General features: G+C 39.0%; 1 protein-coding gene across 2 annotated transcripts in view; it reads left to right on the top strand.

Annotated features, from left to right (window-relative positions):
- The window catches only part of HLF (HLF transcription factor, PAR bZIP family member), a 41053-nt gene extending 18243 nt beyond the window's left edge, over positions 1-22810 (top strand). The window contains exons 3-4 of one of the 2 annotated variants that reach the window (XM_077251417.1): positions 17157-17377; positions 19891-22810. In XM_077251417.1, the coding sequence (XP_077107532.1) occupies positions 17157-17377; positions 19891-20109 (440 nt within the window). In that variant the 3' untranslated portion in view covers positions 20110-22810. The remainder of the gene's footprint in view (positions 1-17156; positions 17378-19890) is intronic. The other variant, XM_077251418.1, reaches the window with a different exon arrangement.
- Positions 22811-23933: the final 1123 nt, after the last annotated feature.

Here is a 23933-nt window from a genome sequence, read left to right on the forward strand (position 1 = left end):
CCCGTCCTGCTGCCATTGTTAATACACATGTGGCCACGCACACACCCATTCATTAAGATGTACAGTATGTAATGAATTTCTAAGGTACAGGAATGTCTGCATCTAATTAGCCCAATGATCCTTATGGTCCAGGTCTGGCCTACAAACATACCGACCAAGGAACTAATTAGTAGATGTAATGTTGTATCTCAGTGATGCCACATATTCACATAAACATAAGATAGATACATCCCCTGTGAGACTTTTTCTGATAACGTACATGTATAAGTTTAGCAGAAAATCCAGAAAAAAGACCAAATCCAGAGCAGACCATAGGAAGTGACTGTTAATCAACTTGGAAAATTACATTTGATCTTGTACTCAAGCTGATTTAAGAATGATGAATAAAGCAAGAATAGAAAACCTATTTACTTGGGCCCGATTGAGATATTTACTGTGCCCTAAATAATGACAAAGACCTCATCATGCACAATAACACGTTGCAGGCTAGCTTGGATTGGAACATAAAAGTTGTTAATTTCAGACTTATTTCTGCAGAAAATGTGACTGATTCTGCACACAAAACTATTTCAGACCTTTCAGCCGCTTCACTCCTTAAATGGTTCCATTCTTATAATAATATCCACTGCCAAGCAAAAATCCTCCTATGAATCTATCAGGAATGAATTCAGGTTTTGGCCGGATACAGCAGATGCTAACAAATACAGAACGAGAAACAAATGGATCTGATATTAATGCAAAATTTGCTAGGTTTGTAGAGCTTTGCAACCATTATAAAGGCCATTCTAGGGTTACGTTTTATCATGAAGGGAATTCAGAATTATACTAAAATCAGGAATTTCTCTATCTGGAGGACCCAGTACTACACTGCATTACACAGACAGCCTGTTCATTTTAATACACACAATGCAATACTTAATTTGTACTGTGGGGGCACTGCAGGGATATAAAACACTCATTGTTAGGTACAATAGATTAGAGCTGACTGTTGAGAGCCCAAGCTGTGAAATGACTTGTGATTGTGGACTTTCGTTGGAACCTTTCCAACAAATTATTTTGTAAAATGGAAACTGCTTTTTTGGTTACCTCAATGGGGCTGAGATGTACATAAAGAGCCCTATTGATGAAAACAATAATGCAACTGGTCCAATACATTAATGTGGTCCCAAAATGAAGTTTTTTTCTAGAATGCAATGACTGTCAAGATTCTAATAAGTTCCTGGAAGAAAAAAATCCCTTGTACTACCACCAAGTCGGAAATCATACCACATTAAAATAACTTCAGAAGAAACAGTACTCCACCGATAGAAGAAAAATTCAATTAATGGTTGGAATTCATTTATTTATTTCCTTGTAAGAGCTCTGAGACATTTTGGTCATTTATTTTATCACCAGGTTATTTCTCTTATTATGATTATATGTCTATATTTTATGTGCTTGTTATGTTGTGAATATGCTGTAGCACAAATGAGTATTACCAATGATAAATTTGGGAACATCAAACTTTTTTAGGCAGTACAACTTTGTAGGTGTTAGCTGAAAAATAGCAGAGTTATATTTTAGAAAGTCATTTCCTTCAAATTTGACATTACTTAAGACAAGAGAATATAGTACTATAATTACTACCCAAACATATATTATAAACTATTATTTTTCAAAAATTAACAACTATAGTGAAAGGCAAAATTTAAACACAACTACCAAAGAAAAAAATCATTAAAAAAAATATAAAACTTGATTAAAAGGAAAATGGGCAGTGTGGTCAGTTATATAAGACAATAAAGATATACAACAAGTCAAATAGTATAACAACTTAATGATACCATAAATATAAAGTTCCTTATATAACGAGGAACATAAAGTCTATATAAGTATAGATTTAGTATAGATTTACCGTAATCGGTCCCTGAGTATATAAGACAATGTTAACAAGTAAATAACCATGTCTCTAAGATATATTAAATCAGTCATGAAAAAAACCCTGCATTAGTGCGCGTATAACCATATATCATATACACAGACAGCTATAGCAACAAAGTGCCATCATGTATTAGGGACCACACTGCCAAGTACCCTGACGCGCGTTTTGCATGCAGCTTTGTCAGGAGGACCTGAAAGTAGCAGGGATCAAACTGTCCTCTAGCAGTCCCCTATTATTTCCTAATCTATCAAATATGTGAAGAAAGTATGGAATAGTTTGCAGATCAGAGTACAGAAGCAATAAAACAGTGATTGTGCAGGCATATAAAGCTTTTATAAGGTAAAAAAGAAAAACCAGCACACATTTCAAGTAGGTCAATCAATATGGAAGCTCGCAGTCCACCCTACTGCACAGAGTTGTGCAGATGCGAGAGAAAAAAGGTGATCCAGCTTCCAGTTTAATTACATAGACGTGTTAAAAATATATATTTTTTATTCTATTAGTTTAAGATGACAGCAAAAACATCCATATGGAGAAAGCAAACTCCAGTATTGTGGAAGTAAGAGGGGGACGTGGGGAAGTATGGATTTTTCAGACACGTTTCGAATGCAACTGCGTCCATTCACACCAAGTGTAAGATTGGAGTTGCCTTCGAAACGCGTCTGGTAAATCCAAGAGGAAACAATCTGTTGTATATGCTCCTTCTGTGACCGGTGACCAAAGTCACCATTTAGTTATAACATGGCTGTCTGTAGAAGATGACTGGTTGGAACTTCTGTCCCAAGCGAGAAGAGAAGGAGTAAAAGAAAGTTATGACTATGACATTGATATTTTCTAACTAAAATACGCTTTAAAAGATTATTGTACTTTATCTCGTTATACGGCAATCATTATCTAAGTAGCTGGGAAAAGTCCATATGTGAAAACAAAGCTCTTAATAGAGAGTGGAACTTCAAGGTTGCACAAATTGTAATGTGAAGTGGACACACTGCTATCTAACATACCCTAAGGCTGTGTGCACACGTTCAGGATAAAAACGTGATAAAAATGCTTAAAATACGCATACATATGCATCCCATCATTTATAATGCATTCCGCAATGTTTGTGCATATGTTGCGTTTTTTTCCGCAAAAAAAAAAACGCAGCATGTTCATTAATTTTTCGGATTTCCCACTATATTATTGTATTGGGAACCTCCGGAAAAAAAACGCAAAAAAACGGGCAAAAAAACCCGCTAAAAAATGCATGCGGATTTCTTGCAGAAAATGTCCGGTTTTGTTCAGGAAATTTCTGCAAGAAATCCTGACGTGTGCACATAGCCTAAGCGCGATTACTGGACAGTTGTCATTAACTAGATCAGTAGTTGAAGGTAAATTGCTTAATAATGGCTTGGGTTATAAAGTGAATTGTACTATCATATTTTAGGATCACCTTATTAATCTTTACCAATCAATTCCTAGATAAAAATGAATTGATTATTTTTCGACCAATAAACTCGTATCTGTGCAGGCCATTGTAATTAAAGAGGTTGTTTAGTTTAGAAATACCCCATTAGGCAATTGTGAGTTATTAGAGAAAAGCCCCTTATTCACAGGGTGGATAAAAATCAATGTTTTTTAAAAAAAATCAAAAAAATCGGATTTTTTTTATTTAAATCGGATTTTTTTTATTTAAATCGGATTTTTTTGATTTAAATCGGATTTTTTTGATTTAAATCGGATTTTTTTCAATAAACTGCTTTTTGAGGAAAATATTTTACCATCCAAAGGTTCTTCCATCATGAGATAAAGCTGAGTTGTTTAACTCAGTAGAATAAAGGCTGTATATGTGTAACATTCACAATGCCATGCTCTTCCAGAGGTTTCTGTAGGATGCTGACTATCCAACAAGTTTGGGCATGTCAACTGAATGGAAAAAGAAACTAAACCAAAAGTGAAACCAAGCTAGAAGTGTGGAATTAAAGGGGCAGTATGAACAAAATGTGGAGGCTATTAATAGTTTATACAATTAAGACATGCTGCTTTTAAACACCTACCTATTGCCATATAGTAAAACAAAAAAGATTTTTACTTACTTTGGGGTCCCCCCCTCACCCTGGCGTTAGATCGTTGCCCCTAGTTTCGTCCGTGTAACTATGGGCGCACATGCGCACTGCTCTCACTTCTCATTTTAATCGTGATTTATATTAAAAAAAACCTTTTGATTTAAATCAGTGATTTAAATCATGATTAAAATCATGATTTAAATCGATCCGATTTAAATAGAAAAAAATCTTTTGATTTAAATCGTGATTTAAATCATGATTTAAATCGGCGTGATTTAAATCAATCCACCCTGCTTATTCAGGATCATTACTAGTTAGAGTTGATGGCAGGTGTAAGGACTCTTCATTATATAGACTTACCATTCATGTCATTGAGTGTAATGCTTCATTTCACCCTGTTGCGGCACTGCTAAAAAAACAAATTTTTGTTAATTACTTAATAGATGACAGCTATTTGTAAGGGGGATCCCAGCAGCAGGATATGATGGTAACAGCCTATTGTCTGGGGATCCTTTAGACAAGAAGAGATTGTTTATAGTAGTAGTCCTTTTCGGAGAACTGTGCTAAAAGTTAAAAATGGGTATTACTCATACACCTATACAAAAAAGCAAAATAGGTTTATGCAGCATACATTGAGGAGGTTGTTAGAACTATGGAGAACATACAACTAAAAGATCAGCATATTTTATGGTCTGTATATCGACCACTATTCCCGATCCGGTGGCGGGTCTCCCGACACAAACTCAAAGTCATATCTGTCTATGTGGCTGTACGTTCAGATCAGGAGACCCAGTGTTAGTCGCTGTTGTGATGTGAAATTTGCTCTACTGAAACAAGCCAGACAGTATCCCACTTGTCTACAGATTGTTGATGCTGTGGCCTACTCAAACCAGTGCAGCTGAACAGCAGTACCACACTCGACATTTCCACGAATATGGCACTGTTTTTGTAACATGGCAGTGATGTTGATAAACCCCTTTAAATGTTGGGGCTTGGAAACTAATTTCCTTTCATGGTGAGAAAGGAGAACTGATACTAGTAAAAAAAAAAAAGAAAAGACAGATATTTCCAAGGTCAAGATATCTAACAATATTGGCAAACAAGCAGTTAAGAAAAGATTGTCAAGTTTATCAGCAACTAATTTTATAAAAGAAGCTGAACATTTGTCTGAGAAGTTTTCTACTTTCATTGTCTCCATGGAAACTGGCGCGTTTTGACTAGTGGAATAATAGCTGTTTTTTTTTTCTGTGAACTATTATAAGGTTCTGTATGACAATAATTGAAAACATCATCCTAAAAAATAGGAGGTCTGTAGTTTTATCTATCAGTGGTGGCACAGATCTATTCAAATTGTCACGTTGGTGTCAACCAGAGATGAACTTCGTTCCACCAGCGTTGTTCTACTGTGGATCGTTTCATCTTAAGTGTGAGCAGAGGAGGTCTCCAGAGGATAAGGAACAATGTGCAATAAAAAATGGTTTAGTTGTAAATGTTGTGCATGCTAAGGTGAATCCAGTCACTTTCTGAGGAGAGATATTGTCCACAATTATCCCTGAGAACTATATTGTATAATACATGATTGTACCTCATGGCGGGGACATATTCAGCAGCTCTGTTTAATACCGCTTATGATTCTAACAAGTTGTCCAAAACTCCCATTCTTGAATATAGCCTGAAGAAACGCCACAATCTCCTTGTCATAGTGCTCTAGTGTCAGAGGGTCTACAAAGATGAGATACATTGATCTAGAGACTTTCTGAAGTTGAGCCCCAGGACGGGGTTTCTTTTTTGCCATATTGAAAATGGTGCTGATTGAACCTTTGAGACCCTGCTGTGTATCCAGGAACCCACTAGGAACCACAAAGTAGACTCTGTAATTGGTCAGTATTTTACCTCCACATTTGTAAACCAAAACCTTGTGAGGAACAATAAGAGAAAAAGTATAATAGAAACACGTCACCACTTCTGTATTTATCACCCGCTCCTGGATTTGGCTTACAGATACTGAGGTAAAATACTGACCAAATACTGAACGCGTGAGCATAGCCATAGCCGGTAGTCCTCGGAAGTTGAAGCTCCAAGACAAGAGACTGTCAAAACTTCCCTCCAGGAAATACTTGCTGGCTATTGGGCAATTTTCAAATGTCTATAAATGGAAAGGTATGCTACTTTATGCAAAATTAGAGTATGTGACAAAATGATCGACTATGAACAATCTATCTGTCCAAAAACTGTAAAAAAAAAAAAATAAAAAATCCAGCTTAAGCCAAAACATTGTAAGAAACATATATGGAATTTATATGAAAATCAGTGCAAAAGGAGGTGCTATTCTTAACAGCTCAACAAATTATTTGGTGCCCAAAGTACTGTTGTAATTCACCAGTTGTCTTTCGTACGGCAGGTTCTAACCACCGCACACCATACCACAAGATCTTCTGTTTTACCAAGGCTTTGACCTACCCATCCACAAATTGGTCTACTGTCCTTACACTTGCCCTTGTTTTCCCGCTATTTCAAGCACATCAATATTAAGAACTCACTGTTCTCTTGCTGCCGAATATTTTCTACTCCTGGACAGATGCCATTGTCACAAGATTATCATTGTTTTATTCTTATGGTTACCGTAAACAGTGAATCTGTCAGTTTCTCCAATAGCCTGTTATTTTGAAGGTCATCTTTAAATCCACTTCTATTTTCAGACATCTTTGTGACCCTGTCATACACATTATTCAGCTGTAAAAAAAAAACCAAAAAACTGTTACATAACGAGCTGTTCTTGAACAGACTTAGCCCAAATTTTTCAGCTTAACGGATCAAACTTCCTAAACAGCTCCTGAGTGGCATTTTCTGGAATTTATTGAAGTAAATGGAGCATACTCTGACCTACATCTTAGCACATCTAATAATGCTACACTGCTACGTTTGCTACGTGACATCTTACCTCAGTTGTAGACACAAAAGGTTTAAGCTTCACTATGTTCTCCATTTTTAATCTATTTTACAATTTTATGTCTAAATCAACAAAAATGGACCTGAGTCAGGATGCAAGGGGGAAAATGGAGTTTCGTAGGAAGTCTACTTCAGAAAAGTGGCCATTGAGGGTTATGCTACTTTTATCAGAGAGGTACTAGGTATCAGGTCTGGGATTCCAGATGTTGCCGAGTACAGATGTCATTGTGATAGTGTGTGACAGGAAGCAGGATGGGGGAAGAGAAAGAAATCATGAAAGAAGTGTGCGCGGATGAGACGGACTCAAAAACCTATATGTTATGTTGAAACCTGCAGATTTTCCAATCCAGTGTGCAGGTGGAATCTCCGGTGTATTACTATTTTTCAGTCAAATGGATGAGACATTGTGCCAAAAATGATCCAAAAAAAAAATCTATAGTCAAAACTGAGCTGCTGCACGGATTTATATCCTCAGCTTCTCTGTTAATGCAGTGGATTATAACCTTTGCATTGCATATTGAAGAAATCCACAGGACATCTGCATCAAAAATCCACATGTGACCCCTGGGGATTTTGTCATGAGTTTTGATGTGGATTTGTTGTGCATTTATGTGAAATTTGCTACACAAATTTGCACAGGATTGAGGAAACGAAAGGAATCCCAGAATTCTGCGGAGGTGAGCTGAACACAAAAACCTATATGGTATGTTGAAACTTGCACATTTTCCAACCCAACTTACAGGTGGAATTTTCAGCATATTACTATTTTTTTTTTTTGTCCAGTGGATGAGCTAGTGTATGAAAAATTGTCCGTGCACTGCAAAAAAAAAATCTACAGCAGAAACCGAGCTGCTGCGGGGATTTTAAATCCTCAGCTTGTCTGTTTATGCAGTGGATTTTAACCTTTGTAATCCATATCGAAGAAATCTACAGAAAATTGGCATCAAAATCCATGACAAATCCACATCCACATTAGGATTTTGTCATGAGTTTTGATGTGATTTGCGGTTCCTTTTGCTTGAAATTCTCTTCACAAATTTGTACATTTGATGGTACCGCTAGAGTAAAGTAAATTGGAAAATGGAATATCTAGATGCAAAGTGGATGAAATTGCCACCAGATAAACTATTAGATGGCTGCAATGCCGCTATGAAAGTTTTCTCTAAATATTAGGTAGTTGCCTATCAGTTTAAGTACGAAAAAATTCCCGATAGGCGTTCATTAAATCGGTAGACTGAGAACTGTGCAAGCAAGTGTTGTGAATAAAGACTGCATGAAGAGAACCATGAAGAACGATCCCTGCAGGCTGATGGTACACCAGCTGCTAGTTTCCATATACCATGGAGGAGGGATGTACTTAGCGGAAGCCTACCCATTGCACTTGGTAATACGTTCTCGGACTTGTTTATGCACATGTCTATGGTGTCCTAGCTTTTACACATGCCAAGATCTCCGACTAAAGACAATATAAGTGTATTTATTGTACTCAGCAAGCAATCTACAGTAAGTACTGTAAGTGAGCGGCCTCCTCTCATTTCCCGGCAGAATCCTGGTATCTCTCCATCAGCCTTGTACGGTCTGGTCACCATTTACTGAGTGTAAACAGTACAATCTGTTTCCTAAATATAGCATTCTTAAGCATGGCGAGTATCATAGGAAATAAAGCCTGGGATATAGTCGCGCGCTTGTTTTACTAATAGTTGGCGCACACTTTGTTACCATGACATCTTGACTTCTACCTGGATTATGATGAATAGATACCACCAATAAGGCACACGTGCGGAAGGGGGCAAGAAGAGAAAAACAGGAAATAACAAAGAGACATAGGCAAGACAGGTGCTACCGGACCAAGCATCGGAGCCACACCATGGTGTTGTCTTTCATAGGAAGAGGCTTAGATTGCGATATTCTGTACTGTACTTGTGGTTTACTGGCATTGCCTGACAGTAATTTCCTAAAGTCTTATCATTAAGTCAAGCTGAGACGACTGTCAGGAACTAGGTGGCCATTGTTTGCACTTGGCACCTAGAGTTTTGGTGGTTTGTCTAATGATTCGTGAAAGCTCTTTACCTGGCTTATCGAGCATTCTGTCTAAAATCTACAACAATCTATCTCCACCTCCAAGACATGATAGGCAAGAAAATTTTAAGGATCAACCCTCCAAGCCTTGTGTTGGTGGCAAACAAGAGCAGAGCTTAAAGGGTTTATTTAGGTTTTTCACAAAAGTCTGCAGTCACTCTATGTCCAATTTTTTTCATGGATTCATAAACTTGTTCAGCTAATTTTTTTCCTAAAACTTGGCATCATAATCAGACATGTCACTGATATTCTCTGCTGACCACTCGGTCCGAGGATAAGAATCGGACATGTGAAGAGCCCCATAGAATATCATAGGGACAAGTGCTGTCCATGGAAGAAACGGATGGCACTAATATGACAAAAACTGGTGTGAATGAGCCCTCAGGGTGGATGCACAAGACGTCTTTTACATGCGAACAAGAGGAAGGCGCTTTAGGAAACGCCGGCATTTTCTTTTTCCATGAAAGTTGTTTTTATGGGTTTTTTTTGGTTTCCTGACCTCATTTTTGTCATTTTTGATTGTCTGCATTCTTTTGAGCCATTCCGTTGCCTTGTATTTTAAAGTATGGAATGTCTGTAGAGCGGAAAAATGGCTGAAGAACAGACGCCACTTCTTTTAACCGCTTTGGAAATGTAAAGTGATTAAAAGTCGCTCAAAAGACCACATATGCACAGCAAGCCGTCTTTACACAGAAATGCCTCTGCTCATTATTTTGAGGGAGCATTTTCAGGCAGGCTTCGGAGTGGACCTGAAACAATGACCAAACACTGATGAAGATTGGATCAATGACGGTGATGAAACTCCTATGAAAAAAGACCGATGTCTGACTGAGGTCTTAGATTGTGTTGTCTTGCAGTCATTCTCACTGCTATGGCATCGGCACAATTGGTACAGTGGAAATGGATCCCAATTACATGGGACATAACTTGGACGTGTGTCCCGCTGATCTATCACCGCTGGGTGGCATCTCCCTGTGTGTGCCCTCTTGATAAGCCACGTCTAAGCTGCCACCTGTCTGCCTTTCCTATGTGCTGTGCAGCCCCTATTCCTGCATGTACTGTGAAGACTTAACATTAGAGAGGATTACAGAGTAAAATTAGGATTGTGAACTGCTTTCAGCAGCTCCACCCCGAATGACTGCATCCTGCAAATAAGACTCCAGCACATTTACACCATACTGAGATTTCAGCTATACCCAGAAATGTGGATTTATGGACAATTTACAAGATATTGCAGTATATCATAAAATCAGTCCCTAATGAATAGATGTATTTGACCTGTCATCATCTGCCAGCTAGCCTCACTGTCAATGTAGCTCTGACCGGAGTTTTACTGCAACTTACCCTAGCTACAGATGTAGAATATTGATAGATTTTCCTGCTTATAAGTTGTCCCTTATGTTTTGGGGTTCAGCTATTGGGACCATTACTGATCGTTATGCTATGTTCACACAAAGGTTTTTGATGATTTTTTTTTTCGAGATCTGAACACCGCTTAAAAGAGTTCTTCAAATACTATTTGCTATTGCCTATTTCTGTCCCAGTTGTCCCCAGATTTCTTGAACCTTGTGATATCTGATGAAGAACCATCATAACCAATGTCATCATGGGGATATATGGGTATGGATTTTATATATAGGACATGTTATTTCAGTCAAACCTAGAGGGAAATACGGTTTATCTTTTTGTGACCTACCGGTTACCATGCCAATCGATAGGTCCGTCCTAATCAATCGGCTGCTGGCTCTCCACTGGTGATGAAATTAGCAGTCCACATGCCCAGTGGGTCATATTATAGCAGGTTATAATGCAGCTAATATTTGTACCATGGGCCAGAAACCAAGGCTTACTTAAAGGGAACCTGTCAGTTTGAAAATGGCATCTGATCTGTAGGCCGGATGTTATAGAGCAGGAGGAGCTGATCGGATCGATGTACGTTTTTATGGGAAAAGATTCAGTAAAGCTTGTATTTTATTCACTGAAATCCCTGGTGTCTGTAGACATAGGAGTCCGGTGGGCGGTCCTACTCGGTGATTGACAGTCCTCCATGTATGACTGCGCATGCAGAGATAGCTGCCAATCACTGAGTAGGACCGCCCATGTATAAAAGTTCCAGGGATTTCAATGACTAAATTACAAGTTATATTGAATCTTTCCCACCAACCTATATATAATTCGGCTCAGCTTCTTCTCTTTACCATCCTGCCACAGATCGGACTGCATGTACGACGTGATCGTTTCCTTTTGTCCCTACTATGATAATATGTGAATATCTGATTTTATTGTACAGCAAGTCCAGAAGACATGGTGTTTTTTTATATTTTATGGTGATGTCGATATATGTATCCTAACTACTAATATAGCAATATTGCGGCGTAGAAGAGGTTAAACTAGGATTAAATCAAATGTATCCAATCTCTGAAGAGATCATGTGATTTCATCAAAGCTATTTCTGTCACTGGCAAATTTCAGAGTCACGCCAATCAAGCACTTGGACGACTCCTTAATCAGGCTGCTTTCTCTACCCTTTCGGTTTGATTGCTGCCTCCAGAATAAAGGGTTTTTAATCAGGATTTTCAGCTGTTTAATGACAGTTATGCTCATAGATGTGGCTGAGCAGTAAACTGACTGACTGCTGTCCTCTAGTGGCAGACACTGGTATTGTTTGCTTTAATACTTTGGAGTGATATAAAGAAAATATCTGATGTTTCTGTATTTTTTGGAATAAGTAAAATACTCGCTATATTATAAGGGAACATAGCAGATTAAATGTGAATTGAGTTGGTACACATCACTCTGCTTGCCACCAAAATTACTCCATTTAGATGAATGGGACTGATCTTTAGCTGCAACATGTGATTGTCTGCATGGCGATTGTATGTTCTCCCTGTGTGTGTGGGTTTCCGCCTACACTCCAGACATACTGATAGGGAATTTAGAGTATGAGCCCCAATGGGGACAGTGATGAGGATGACATCATATAAATTAAATACATACATTACACATATACAGTACAGACCAAAAGTTTGGACACACCTTCTCATTTAAAGATTTTTCTGTATTTTCATGACTCTGAAAATTGTACATTCACACTGAAGGCATCAAAACTATGAATTAACACATGTGGAATTATATACTTAACAAAAGAGTGAAACAACTGAAATTATGTCTTATATTCTAGGTTCTTCAAAGTAGCCACCTTTTGCTTTGATGACGGCTTTGCACACTCTTGGCATTCTCTTGATGAGCTTCAAGAGGCAGTCACTGGGAATGGTCTTCCAACAGTCCTGAAGGAGTTCCCAGAGATGCTTAGCACTTGTTGGCCCTTTTGCCTTCACTCTGCGGTCCAGCTCACCCCAAACCATCTCGATTGGGTTCAGGTCTGGTGACTGTGAAGGCGAGGTCATCTGGCGTAGCACCCCATCACTCTCCTTCTTGGTCAAATACCCCTTACACAGCCTGGAGGTGTGTTTGGGGTCATTGTCCTGTTGAAAAATAAATGATGGTCCAGCTGACGCAAACCGGATGGAATAGCATGCCGCTGCAAGATGCTGTGGTAGCCAAGCTGGTTCAGTATGCCTTCAATTTTGAATAAATCCTCAACAGTGTCACCAGCAAAGCACCATCACACCTCCTCCTCCATGCTTCACGGTGGGAACCAGGCATGTAGAGTCCATCCGTTCACCTTTTCTGCGTCGCACAAAGACACGATGGTTGGAACCAAGGATCTCAAATTTGGACTCATCAGACCAAAGCACAGATTTCCACTGGTCTAATGTCCATTCCTTGTGTTCTTTAGCCCAAACAAGTCTTTTCTGCTTGTTGCCTGTCCTAAGCAGTGGTTTCCTAGCAGCTATTTTACCATGAAGGCTTGCTGCACAAAGTCTTCCCTTACCAGTTGTTGTAGAGATGTGTCTGCTGCTAGAACTCTGTGTGGCATTGACCTGGTCTCTAATCTGAGCTGCTGTTAACCTGCGATTTCTGAGGTTGGTGACTAGGATAAACTTATCCTCAGAAGCAGAGGTGACTCTTGGTCTTCCTTTCCTGGGGCGGTCCTCATGTGAGCCAGTTTCTTTGTAGTGCTTGATGGTTTTTGCCACTGCACTTGGGGACACTTTCAAAGTTTTCCCAATTTTTTGGACTGACTGACCTTCATTTCTTAAAGTAATGATGGCCACTCGTTTTTCTTTACTTGGCTGCTTTTTTCTTGCCATAATACAAATTCTAACAGTCTATTCAGTAGGACTATCAGCTGTGTATCCACCAGACTTCTGCACAACACAACTGATGGTCCCAACCCCCTTTATAAGGCAAGAAATCCCAGTTATTAAACCTGACAGGGCACACCTCTGAGAAATCCTTCAAGATTGTTGGAAGACCATTCCCAGTGACTACCTCTTGAAGCTTATCAAGAGAATGCCAAGAGTGTGCAAAGCAGTCATCAAAGCAAAAGGTGGCTACTTTGAAGAACCTAGAATATAAGACATATTTTCAGTTGTTTCACACTTTTTTGTTAAGTATATGATTTCACACGTGTTAACTCATAGTTTTGATGCCTGCAGTGTGAATGTACAATTTCATAGTCATGAAAATACAGAAAAAGCTTTAAATGAGAAGGTGTGTCCAAACGTTTTGTCTGTACTGTATATATAGTGTTTGTGTATATAATATACACTCACCGGCCACTTTATTAGGTACACCATGCTAGTAACGGGTTGGACCCCCTTTTGCCTTCAGAACTGCCTCAATTCTTCGTGGCATAGATTCAACAAGGTGCTGGAAGCATTCCTCAGAGATTTTGGTCCATATTGACATGATGGCATCACACAGTTGCCGCAGATTTGTCGGCTGCACATCCCAAAGATGCTCCATACAAGGCAGGATGGATCCATGCTTTCATGTTGTTTACGCCAAATTCTGACCCTACCATCCGAATGTCGCAGCAGAAATCGAGACTCATCAGACCAAGCAACGTTTTTCCAATCTTCTACTGTCCAATTTCGATGAGCTTGTACAAATTGTAGCCTCAGTTTCCTGTTCTTAGCTGAAAGGAGTGGTACCCGGTGTGGTCTTCTGCTGCTGTAGCCCATCTGCCTCAAAGTTCGACGCACTGTGCGTTCAGAGATGCTCTTAGGCCTACCTTGGTTGTAACGGGTGGCGATTTGAGTCACTGTTGCCTTTCTATCAGCTCGAACCAGTCTGCCCATTCTCCTCTGACCTCTGGCATCAACAAGGCATTTCCGCCCACAGAACTGCCGCTCACTGGATTTTTTTTCTTTTTCGGACCATTCTCTGTAAACCCTAGAGATGGTTGTGCGTGAAAATCCCAGTAGATCAGCAGTTTCTGAAATACTCAGACCAGCCCTTCTGGCACCAACAACCATGCCACGTTCAAAGGCACTCAAATCACCTTTCTTCCCCATACTGATGCTCGGTTTGAACTGCAGGAGATTGTCTTGACCATGTCTACATGCCTAAATGCACTGAGTTGCCGCCATGTGATTGGCTGATTAGAAATTAAGTGTTAACAAGAAGTTGGACAGGTGTACCTAATAAAGTGGCCGGTGAGTGTATATTTATATTACACATGTGCATATATGCATACATACATATACACAGTATGTATAATGTGCAATATACAGGTGTGTTTATATATATATATATATATATATATATATATATATATATATATATGTGTGTGTGTGTGTGTGTGTGTGTATATATATATATATATATATATATATATATATATTTATTTATAGTAGACATATGCATATATGCTTGCATACATGCATACATACCGTATTCATACGTATATACAGTATGGTATAATGTGGAATATATATATATTTGTGTGTGTGTGTGTATATATATATAATTGTATACCTTACGCAGCGCCTTGACAGGGTACAAGAAGTTATTATTGCAGTAAGACATCTGTCTGTGAGAACGTATACGCACACATGATAAAAGGCAACTCCATTTTCGCCTGCACAGTAACAACTGGATCCTTTTTATGGTTCTTTTCCAGGAATTTGCTGTAAATTTCTCAAAGGCCACGTTCACACGTTCAGTATTTGGTGAGTTTTTTACCTCAGTATCTGTAAGCCAAATACTGAGGTAAAATACTGACCAAATACTGAATGTGTGAACGTGGACTACGACTTTGACTCCGATGAGTTTTTTTTTTCCTTGCAATAGATGATAAATGTAATCAAAACATTTTTTGCAGCATAGAATTTAAGTTTTGCTAGTTATTGGGGAAATAAAGCCAAATAAGTAAAACATCGGGCTATGAGTTGTGTATATTCTCAGACTGGAGAACTTCCCATAGTAACAAGGTAGAAAATAGAACAGCGGCCTGGTTAAATGTACTGTAAAGACGTGCAGAGTACTTTGTGAAATGGGCAAGAAAAAAGCCCTGTGTATTACTGGTATTTATATTGTCTAGGCTGCTCAGCTTATGGTTGACTCCAAAGAGGCCATTATCCTCTTCCTATATTTGTCTCTGGAGGTGCTGGTCTTTCCCTGTCAAGAACAAGTCTGTTTATTATGTTTTCACCATTTCCAAGTCATGATGTGCTTGTTGTTTCTGTCTTCCTATGTATGCATTGATTCAATTTATGATAGATCATGGTACTTTTAGTTGTCACTTAACAAGAAAAGACCCTCTGTTCCTATACATGCAGTTAGGGGCATAAAATCCATAACCCTGACAACATATAACTGTAAAATGGCTTTAGTATCTACTATATAATTGTCTAAGGGTCACTTCCGTCTTTCTGTCTGTCCTTCTGTCTGTCTGTCACGGATATTCATTGGTCGCGGCCTCTGTCTGTCATGGACATCCAAGTAGCTGATTGGTCGTGGCAAAACGCCCACGACCATTGCCACGACCAATCAGCGACAGCCATAGTCTGGCAGCGAAATGGCCGCTGCTTTACTGCCCTGCAGTCAGCGCTGAGCGCTCACACAGGGTTAATGCCAGCGTTAACGGACCGCAGTGTAACGCACTCCGTTAACGCAGCTATTAACCCTGTGTGACCAACTTTTTACTATTGATGCTGCGTATGCAGCAACAATAGTAAAAAGATCTAATGTTACAAATAATAATAATAAAAAAAGGTTATTCTCACCTTCCGACGTCGCACGCTGTCCTCGGCAGTGCAAGCGGCAGGTTCCGGTGCCAAGGATGCTATGCGATAAGGACCTGCCATGACGTCACGGTCATGTGACCGCGACGTCATCACAGGTCCTGCGCTCATACCAACCCTGGGACTGGAAGCTGCCGCGTGCACCCCACACAGGCGCCAGGACTTCAAGGGGCCTTCGGAAGGTGAGTATATGTTTATTTTTTATTTTAAGTCTTTTTTAACCACGCATATAGTGCCCACATTGCTATATACTATGTAGGCTGTGTTACATACTGCGTGGGCTCTATTATATACTACATCTCTGTGCTATATGCTATGTAGCTGGGCAATATACAATGTGACTGTGCAATATACAATGTGACTGTCCAATATACTACGTGGCTGTGCAATATACTACGTGCTCTGTGTTATATACTACGTCGACTGTGCAGTATACTATGTGCCTCTACATTATACTACGTGGCTATGTTATATACTACGTGGCTCTGCTATATACTACGTCGCTGACTAATATACTACATAGCTGTGCAATACACTACGTAGCTGTGCAATACACTACGTGACTGTGTTATATAACTACGTGACTGTGTTATATAACTACGTGGCTCTACAATATACTATGTGGCTATGTTATATACTACGTGGCTGACCAATATACTACATACCTGTGCAATACACTACGTGGCTATGTTATATACTATGTGGCTGTGTTTCATACTACGTAGCTCTGTTATATACTACGTAGCTATGTTATATACTATGTCGGTTGTGTTATATACTACGTCACTGTGAAATATAGTACGTAGCCTGTGCTATATACTACCTACATATTCTAGAATACCCGATATGTTAGAATCGGGCCACCATCTAGTACATATGATAATAAGCAAAAAAGAACAGCTACATATAGTATGGGGAAATCTGCTGTACTCTGTAATTACAATTCTTTTATCATCTAGAAATAATCTAGATTAGTCTAATATTCCTTAATTGGGTAATGTCTTTCAGGTCAGATTTTGTCAGGAAACCGCAACACCCCAAGTCCAATAGATCCAGAAACTATCCAAGTAGCCGTAGGATATGAACCAGACCCAGCAGATCTTGCCCTGTCCAGTATCCCAGGTCAAGAGATGTTTGACCCCAGGAAACGCAAGTTTTCCGAAGAAGAATTAAAGCCTCAACCAATGATTAAGAAGGCCCGCAAAGTCTTCATACCAGAAGATCTGAAGGTAAGTTGGAAACGGTGTACAAGATGTTCTTGCTGGTCTAGGGCTACATTCAGATGACTGTATTGAAGCTCTGTTTCAAAGCAAATGTTTGGTCTCAAGAATGGGATTGAAAACCATCAGGACAAAGCAGGACGCCTTATCTAAATGCAATTTAAGACATGTCGCCCTGCTTATTTCTAACAATCTGATTTCTATCCTATCTCTGACACTTGATACCTGTAAGAAGCCATATTACTGAGAACTGAATAATTATTTTAGTTTTAAGGGGAATTTTTGTGCACCAATATTACAAGAACCCAGACAGCCCAAGATCATTTTTTTTCAATTTTATCAGATTTTTGTACAATGTACCTCATGATGTTCAATGTAGCTGAGGACTGGACATGTGAGTGTATAAATATACTTGTATTGCAAAATTCGTTCTATAACTGACATGCATTTCAGGAGAGAATTAATATTTGGCAGGTGGCACATGTGTTGTGGGAGAATACAGTAAGTGTGATTGTGCATGCTGGTGCCTTTGAATTATTCTCTTCATTATTCCTAGGAGATATTAATAGTCATAGAGACAGTATAAATCTCTATGGAGACACAAAGGAATGTTGTCCATGAGTACTGTATGTCATCTAAAACTTTAGGGATACGGTTTTCTTGGTCATGCCAGGCTTTAAGGTGATCCTAGACTTGACCATGCTTATTCAAATGTTCTGCCTAGAATATTTCTAATGTGCATCATAATTAGTGATGATGGCTTGTGACCAAGGATTATGTCTTAGTAAGTACTGTAGATATTTTGACTGTTTGAATTGTCACTAGATATATATTTGTTAAAATCACTGATTTGTATAGTAGAAGGAAGCTAAAACTTAGGTAAGACTACATTTGTTTAGACATGTGCAAATTTGGAAGTGTCTCTTTAAAGGGAAGCTGTCGGCAGGACCCCCAAAACTATTTCTATGTACATGTAACTCTTTCAAGTCCAGCAACACTTTACATGTCCAGTCCATTCCTCCATTACTGAGAAATCAGCATTTTAATTGATATGCAAATGAGGCTGAGGGCTATGGTAGAGCTGAAGCCTCTGTCACTCCAGCTCTATTCCTTAGTTCGGAATCTTCCTGCTTGACTGACCACTTCTATGATGTCTGACTTTATGTTAAGGAGCCATCAGTCAGGCAGGAGGAGGCAGTGTTGGGTGGAGAATCAAGCTGGAGTGACAGAGGCTTCAGATCTACAGATAGATCTTGAGCCTCATTTGAATATCAATTCAAATGCTGGTTTCTCAGTAATGTAGCAATGGAGTGGCCTTTTAAAGGTGTTGCTGAACTTATCTTTGAAAGACCTACATGTGCATATAAATAGTTTTAGGTGTGAAATCCTGCTGATAGATTCTCTTTAAAGGGAACCTGTCACCCCAACATCTACAGTATGATCTGTGGACAGCACAATGTAGAGGAGTAGAAGCTGAACAGAATGATATACATGTTTGTTGGAAAATATTCAGTATAACTTGTATTTTATGAATTATCTCTGATGTTTCCAGATTCCAGTGGGTGGTCCTACTAGTGATTGACAGATATCTCTGTAAGCAGTCATGCATGGAAGATCAATCACTGTCAATCACTAGTAGGATCGTCAACTGGACTCTTATGTGTACAGACACCAGGGATTTCATTGAATAAATACAAGTTATACAGAAACGTTTCCCACAACAATGTATATGATTCTGCTCAGCTTCTCCTGCTCAATAACATCCTGCCTGAAGATCACATGCCATTTTCAAAATGACCGGTCCCCTTTAATGACAAACTGTATCCCAGGATGTTCACAGCTTAACCGCTAATCCTCACACGTGAACAGGACATGCTCAGAAATCTATCTGGATGTATTCTTCAACTTTTTGTTTGCATGGGAAACCTGAATCCTTTGGAACAAAAACAATTCATGTGCTGCAATAATGGAAATACAAGCTAATTAAACTGATTTTATCGCTAAGCACCAGTGAGCCAGCTAGGTCCCTGCCAGTGTAACAAAGAGCCTCCGTTTTGCTTTAATCACATCAGTTGCTGTGGTCACTTGTTGGAATATTTAATCCTGGCTCGCTGTTCCAGTACAGCAGGCTGATTGGCGGTTTGATTCTAGGGACGGGATAAGGAGATTAACCCAGTCAGTCGCCTCTCGAGAGCACGTGATCTCATCTTGCCAACCTTGGATACAGCGGGACCGGATTAAAAGATTTCATTTTGCAATTTGTTAATATGAGGATGGGCATGGCTTGGGTGACAGAATGATTAACTGCAGTAACTAGATCAGGGAAAGTATACCGTGAGATAGGACAAGTTACTGCACCTTTACGTCAGCTTCTGATAACTCTACTTTTTATTACTCTGCTTTGTATTTAGCGGACTAAAATCTAGATGTGGTAGAGTTCTCCCTACTCCACGTTGTCTGTCACTTCCCTTTTCCATGATCCCAAAGTCTAACATGTTCCATTTTGTCTTTGAACAAATGAGCAGGATGAAAAATACTGGGCAAGGCGCAAAAAGAACAATATGGCTGCCAAGAGATCAAGAGATGCACGCAGGCTCAAAGAGAACCAGATTGCCATCCGGGCCTCATTCCTCGAGAAGGAGAATTCTGCCTTACGGCTGGAGGTTGCTGACCTCCGGAAAGAGCTTGGCAAATGCAAAAACATTTTGGCAAAATATGAAGCCCGTCATGGGCCTGTGTAAGATTCAGACTGGCAATGGAGACACATGGACACCTTCATTTCTGCCGAGTAGCACTAAACACATACCAACCTACTTCTGTCATCAGCACTTTACTGAAAGAAGATAAAAAAAACTTGCAACGTCTCTTTTTTTACCTTTATTATTATTTTTTTTTTTATTTCTATTTGTTGGTCTTAGCACTTTCCATACTGCAAAGCGCTTTATTAAAGGATACGGCTTTCCTTGACTATGTCAAAACCTGCTGTAGCACATTTTTCCAGTACCCTCGCCATCTGCTCTGGATTCAGACTGCGGTGACACCGGGGAGCACAAAGAACCTTCTTAACGTCAAGAGTCACATAGACTACTACACAAGACATTCCCCATCCTAGATTTTTTTTTTCTCTGTAAAATAGATTTCCTTACCATAATCCTCAGTTGTCTTTAAGTCGGCAACTAATCTGTATATATGTGAAAATTTACTAAAAAGCATTGTATTTAATTTGTTCATTACAATTGTAAATTATTAATATTCACCATAACATATATTTTCTGTGTTTTACTTTTATATCATATTTGCCCTTTTTGTACAACTAAAAGAAACCGTTTGGACTCGTAAGAGCTTCTGATCATTATTACACTTTCCTTATGCCTAAAGCAATAATCTTAGCCACACAAATCTCCACTTTAGAAAGAATATAAGCTCCAAGTTTTTATGGAGCTGTATCTAGTTTACCAATAATCTCTATACCTTATGTATAATATATCTCACGGTGCTTTAAAATACTAAAAAGGTAGTCTGGATTAAATAAAATTTTCAGTTTTTACAGTTCACACCAACATTCTATTAAAATGGTTATCTGTTTTTTACCATCTCTTTTTGTAAAAAGGACCCCTCCTACAAAGTAATCTGATAAGATATTGGAATGACCAGTGATCAGCAATCGTTAAATTTCCCTGCAGCACCCCCACAGGCAAAATGAAGAATTACTGTTTGCCCGCTTAAACCAATAAGGCTATGGTCACATTGTATTGTATTGGTGCAGGGTTGACACTGGGGCATTAGTTTCACCAGACTAGTCAGCCCTGTGGCGTGATAACATAATTTGTTTAAGCAGCATCATCGCTTATGCAAATCTATCGCATGCGCGCCTCTCATTTCGGCAGCGTAACTGCATATCTGAAGCCGGGTGTATTCTTTAACATATACTATTTTTTTACTTGCTCCACCAGATGGAAAAGCTCAGTCTCTATTTGGCCTCCATTTGGCAATGGAAAGTTTAGGGTTTACTTCGAGAGCTAATCAGAAGGGGAAATAACGATGCACATAGCTGTATGTCTAATGCTTGGACATGGTGGCACTGTCTTGTGATCAATTAAAATATGTTTTATAAGATAAACAATCCCTTTAAGTTCCCCCTTGGCATTTATTAATCTGGATCTTTTAAAAACAAAAACAATCTAATAGAGTTTAAAATCTACTGTATTAAAATCTACATTATCTGGTTGGTCCTCTTGAGTATAGCATTTCAAGATGTCTAAGTTAATGAAATTTTAGTAGTTCAAAAGTTTTGAACCTGGGATGTCATTATTGTCTTAGGGGGTGAACTTTAAATTTAAACTCTTTCGCCAGTATCTACCTGCCACATCAATGTTATATTCCGCACTATCCTCTTATTAAATATGTCAGCCCGTACATTCGTTTCTTCATTAAGTCAGTTTAAGAAATCGGTTACAACTGTAAGCATCCTTCACTTTCCACCTTCCACGTAGCCTTTTTCGTATTGCATTTCACAATCATTGTTTGTACAGTTTGCACTTTTGTAAGAAACTCTGTGATTTTAGCGTTTTAAAATTCTTTGAATTTTTTTGTGAATGTCATTTTAAATCTGGTAGCTGTGAAATGAATGACTTGCAGAAGCTTATTTTTTTATGTACATTGTAAGGCAAGAAAAGCAAACTTTTGCCCCGTGTATGGTGAACTTTTCTTTTAGTGTTTGAAATATTTCATTCTAATAATATTATGGTAAGATAATAATACTCCCTTACAGAGTTGATCATTCTACAGTTGTGGCTGGGAGATTGATCAGGTTTACATTATGAGGGTCCATCCAAGTTGCTAGAAAGTGACTTTTTTTTAGACCTTTGATAGGAACTTTCCTCATGGGAGGTGTTAATTTCTCCATAAAAAACAGAGGAAAGAAAAACTATCCTAAGGCTTATGTCACCCTCTTCTTCTGTAAGGGACATGCATAATTAACTATCAAGTGCCAAACCCTTTTGTCCTAAGACAAGGTGGGTCATGGTGCCATGAAGCTATACCAGTAGCACGACCCTGTTGTGAGGGCTCTTCTCCTGTATGTATTGCCCAGACTATTTATTTTCCAAAAAATTGTCTTTAAAGACAACACAATAGAAGGAGTATTCTTTATTCTGTTTTCTTATACTGTATATGTACATACGGCCTTAGTTTGCTTTTCGAAAAGAAATAATGTACTGTAAAAGAGGCATGTAATATAAGGAAGGTCATGGTGTTGTCTTATACTGTGGTTTATCAAAATAATTTGGTGTTTTTCAACAGACCTTTGTAAGATTTATATTATTCAAATGTACAGATTAAAGTTATTATGTTTTGAAGTATTTTGCACAATGACTTCTACATATGTGTATAAAGAAACATCTTCTACACAGGAGATAAATTATAATAAAAATACAGAAGATATATAAAGCCTGAATTTATTACTAAACATTATATTGTAGCCTCAAATCCTGCTGGTCCTATTATGCTCATGTGAAAATAACTTTAAATTTAAAGGGATTACCCATGGGGAGTACAACTCATCCACAATCATCCCGTTTAAGGTAATAACAATTAGTCTCATCCTTTCATAAAGTCATAACTTCAGGCATCTTCAGAATGTTAAAGATAGAAGAAAGAAATCTGATTTTAGACAGAGGGAGCAGTGAGCTAGTAGGGAATATTATTTAGTTATATTTACAATGACAATTATGTACATAGGTTTTGGGTGGTAATTAGATAATTGCTATAGCTATAGTAACATATCTTGTGTTATTTTTACTATACCACGGTAAAGGTTTGGGCACCCCTGATCAAAATTACTGTTAAGCAAGTTGAAGATGAAATGATCTCTAAAAGGCCTAAAGTTAAAGATGACACATTTCCTTTGTATTTTATACAAAAAAAAATTACTGTATATACTCGAGTATAAGCCGACCCGAATATAAGCCGAGGCAACCAAATTTTACCCCTGAAAAATGGGAAAACTTATTGAGTTGACTATAAGCCTGGTATGCATGGCCCCCTCATCCCTATCCTGGTATGCATGGCCCCCTCATCCCTATCCTGGTATGCATGGCTCCCCATCCTGGTATGCATGGCCTCCTTATCCTCATCCTGGTATGCATGGCCCCCTCAACCTTATCCAGGTATGCACAGCCTCCTCATCCCTATCCTGGTATGCATGGCCCCCTCATCCCTATCCTGGTATGCATGGCCTCCTTATCCCTATCCTGGTATGCACGGCCTCTTCATTCCTATTCTGGTATGAATGGCCCCCTCATCCCTATCCTGGTATGCATGGCCTCCTTATCCCTATCCTGGTATGCATGGCTCCCCATCCTGGTATGCATGGCCTCCTTATCCTCATCCTGGTATGCATGGCCCCCTCAACCTTATCCAGGTATGCACAGCCTCCTCATCCCTATCCTGGTATGCATGGCCCCCTCATCCCTATCCTGGTATGCATGGCCTCCTTATCCCTATCCTGGTATGCATGGCTCCCCATCCTGGTATGCATGGCCTCCTCATCCCTATCCTGGTATGC

Source organism: Ranitomeya variabilis, chromosome 4, assembly GCF_051348905.1.
Source record: "Ranitomeya variabilis isolate aRanVar5 chromosome 4, aRanVar5.hap1, whole genome shotgun sequence".
In the NCBI taxonomy this organism is placed as follows: Eukaryota; Metazoa; Chordata; class Amphibia; order Anura; family Dendrobatidae; genus Ranitomeya; species Ranitomeya variabilis.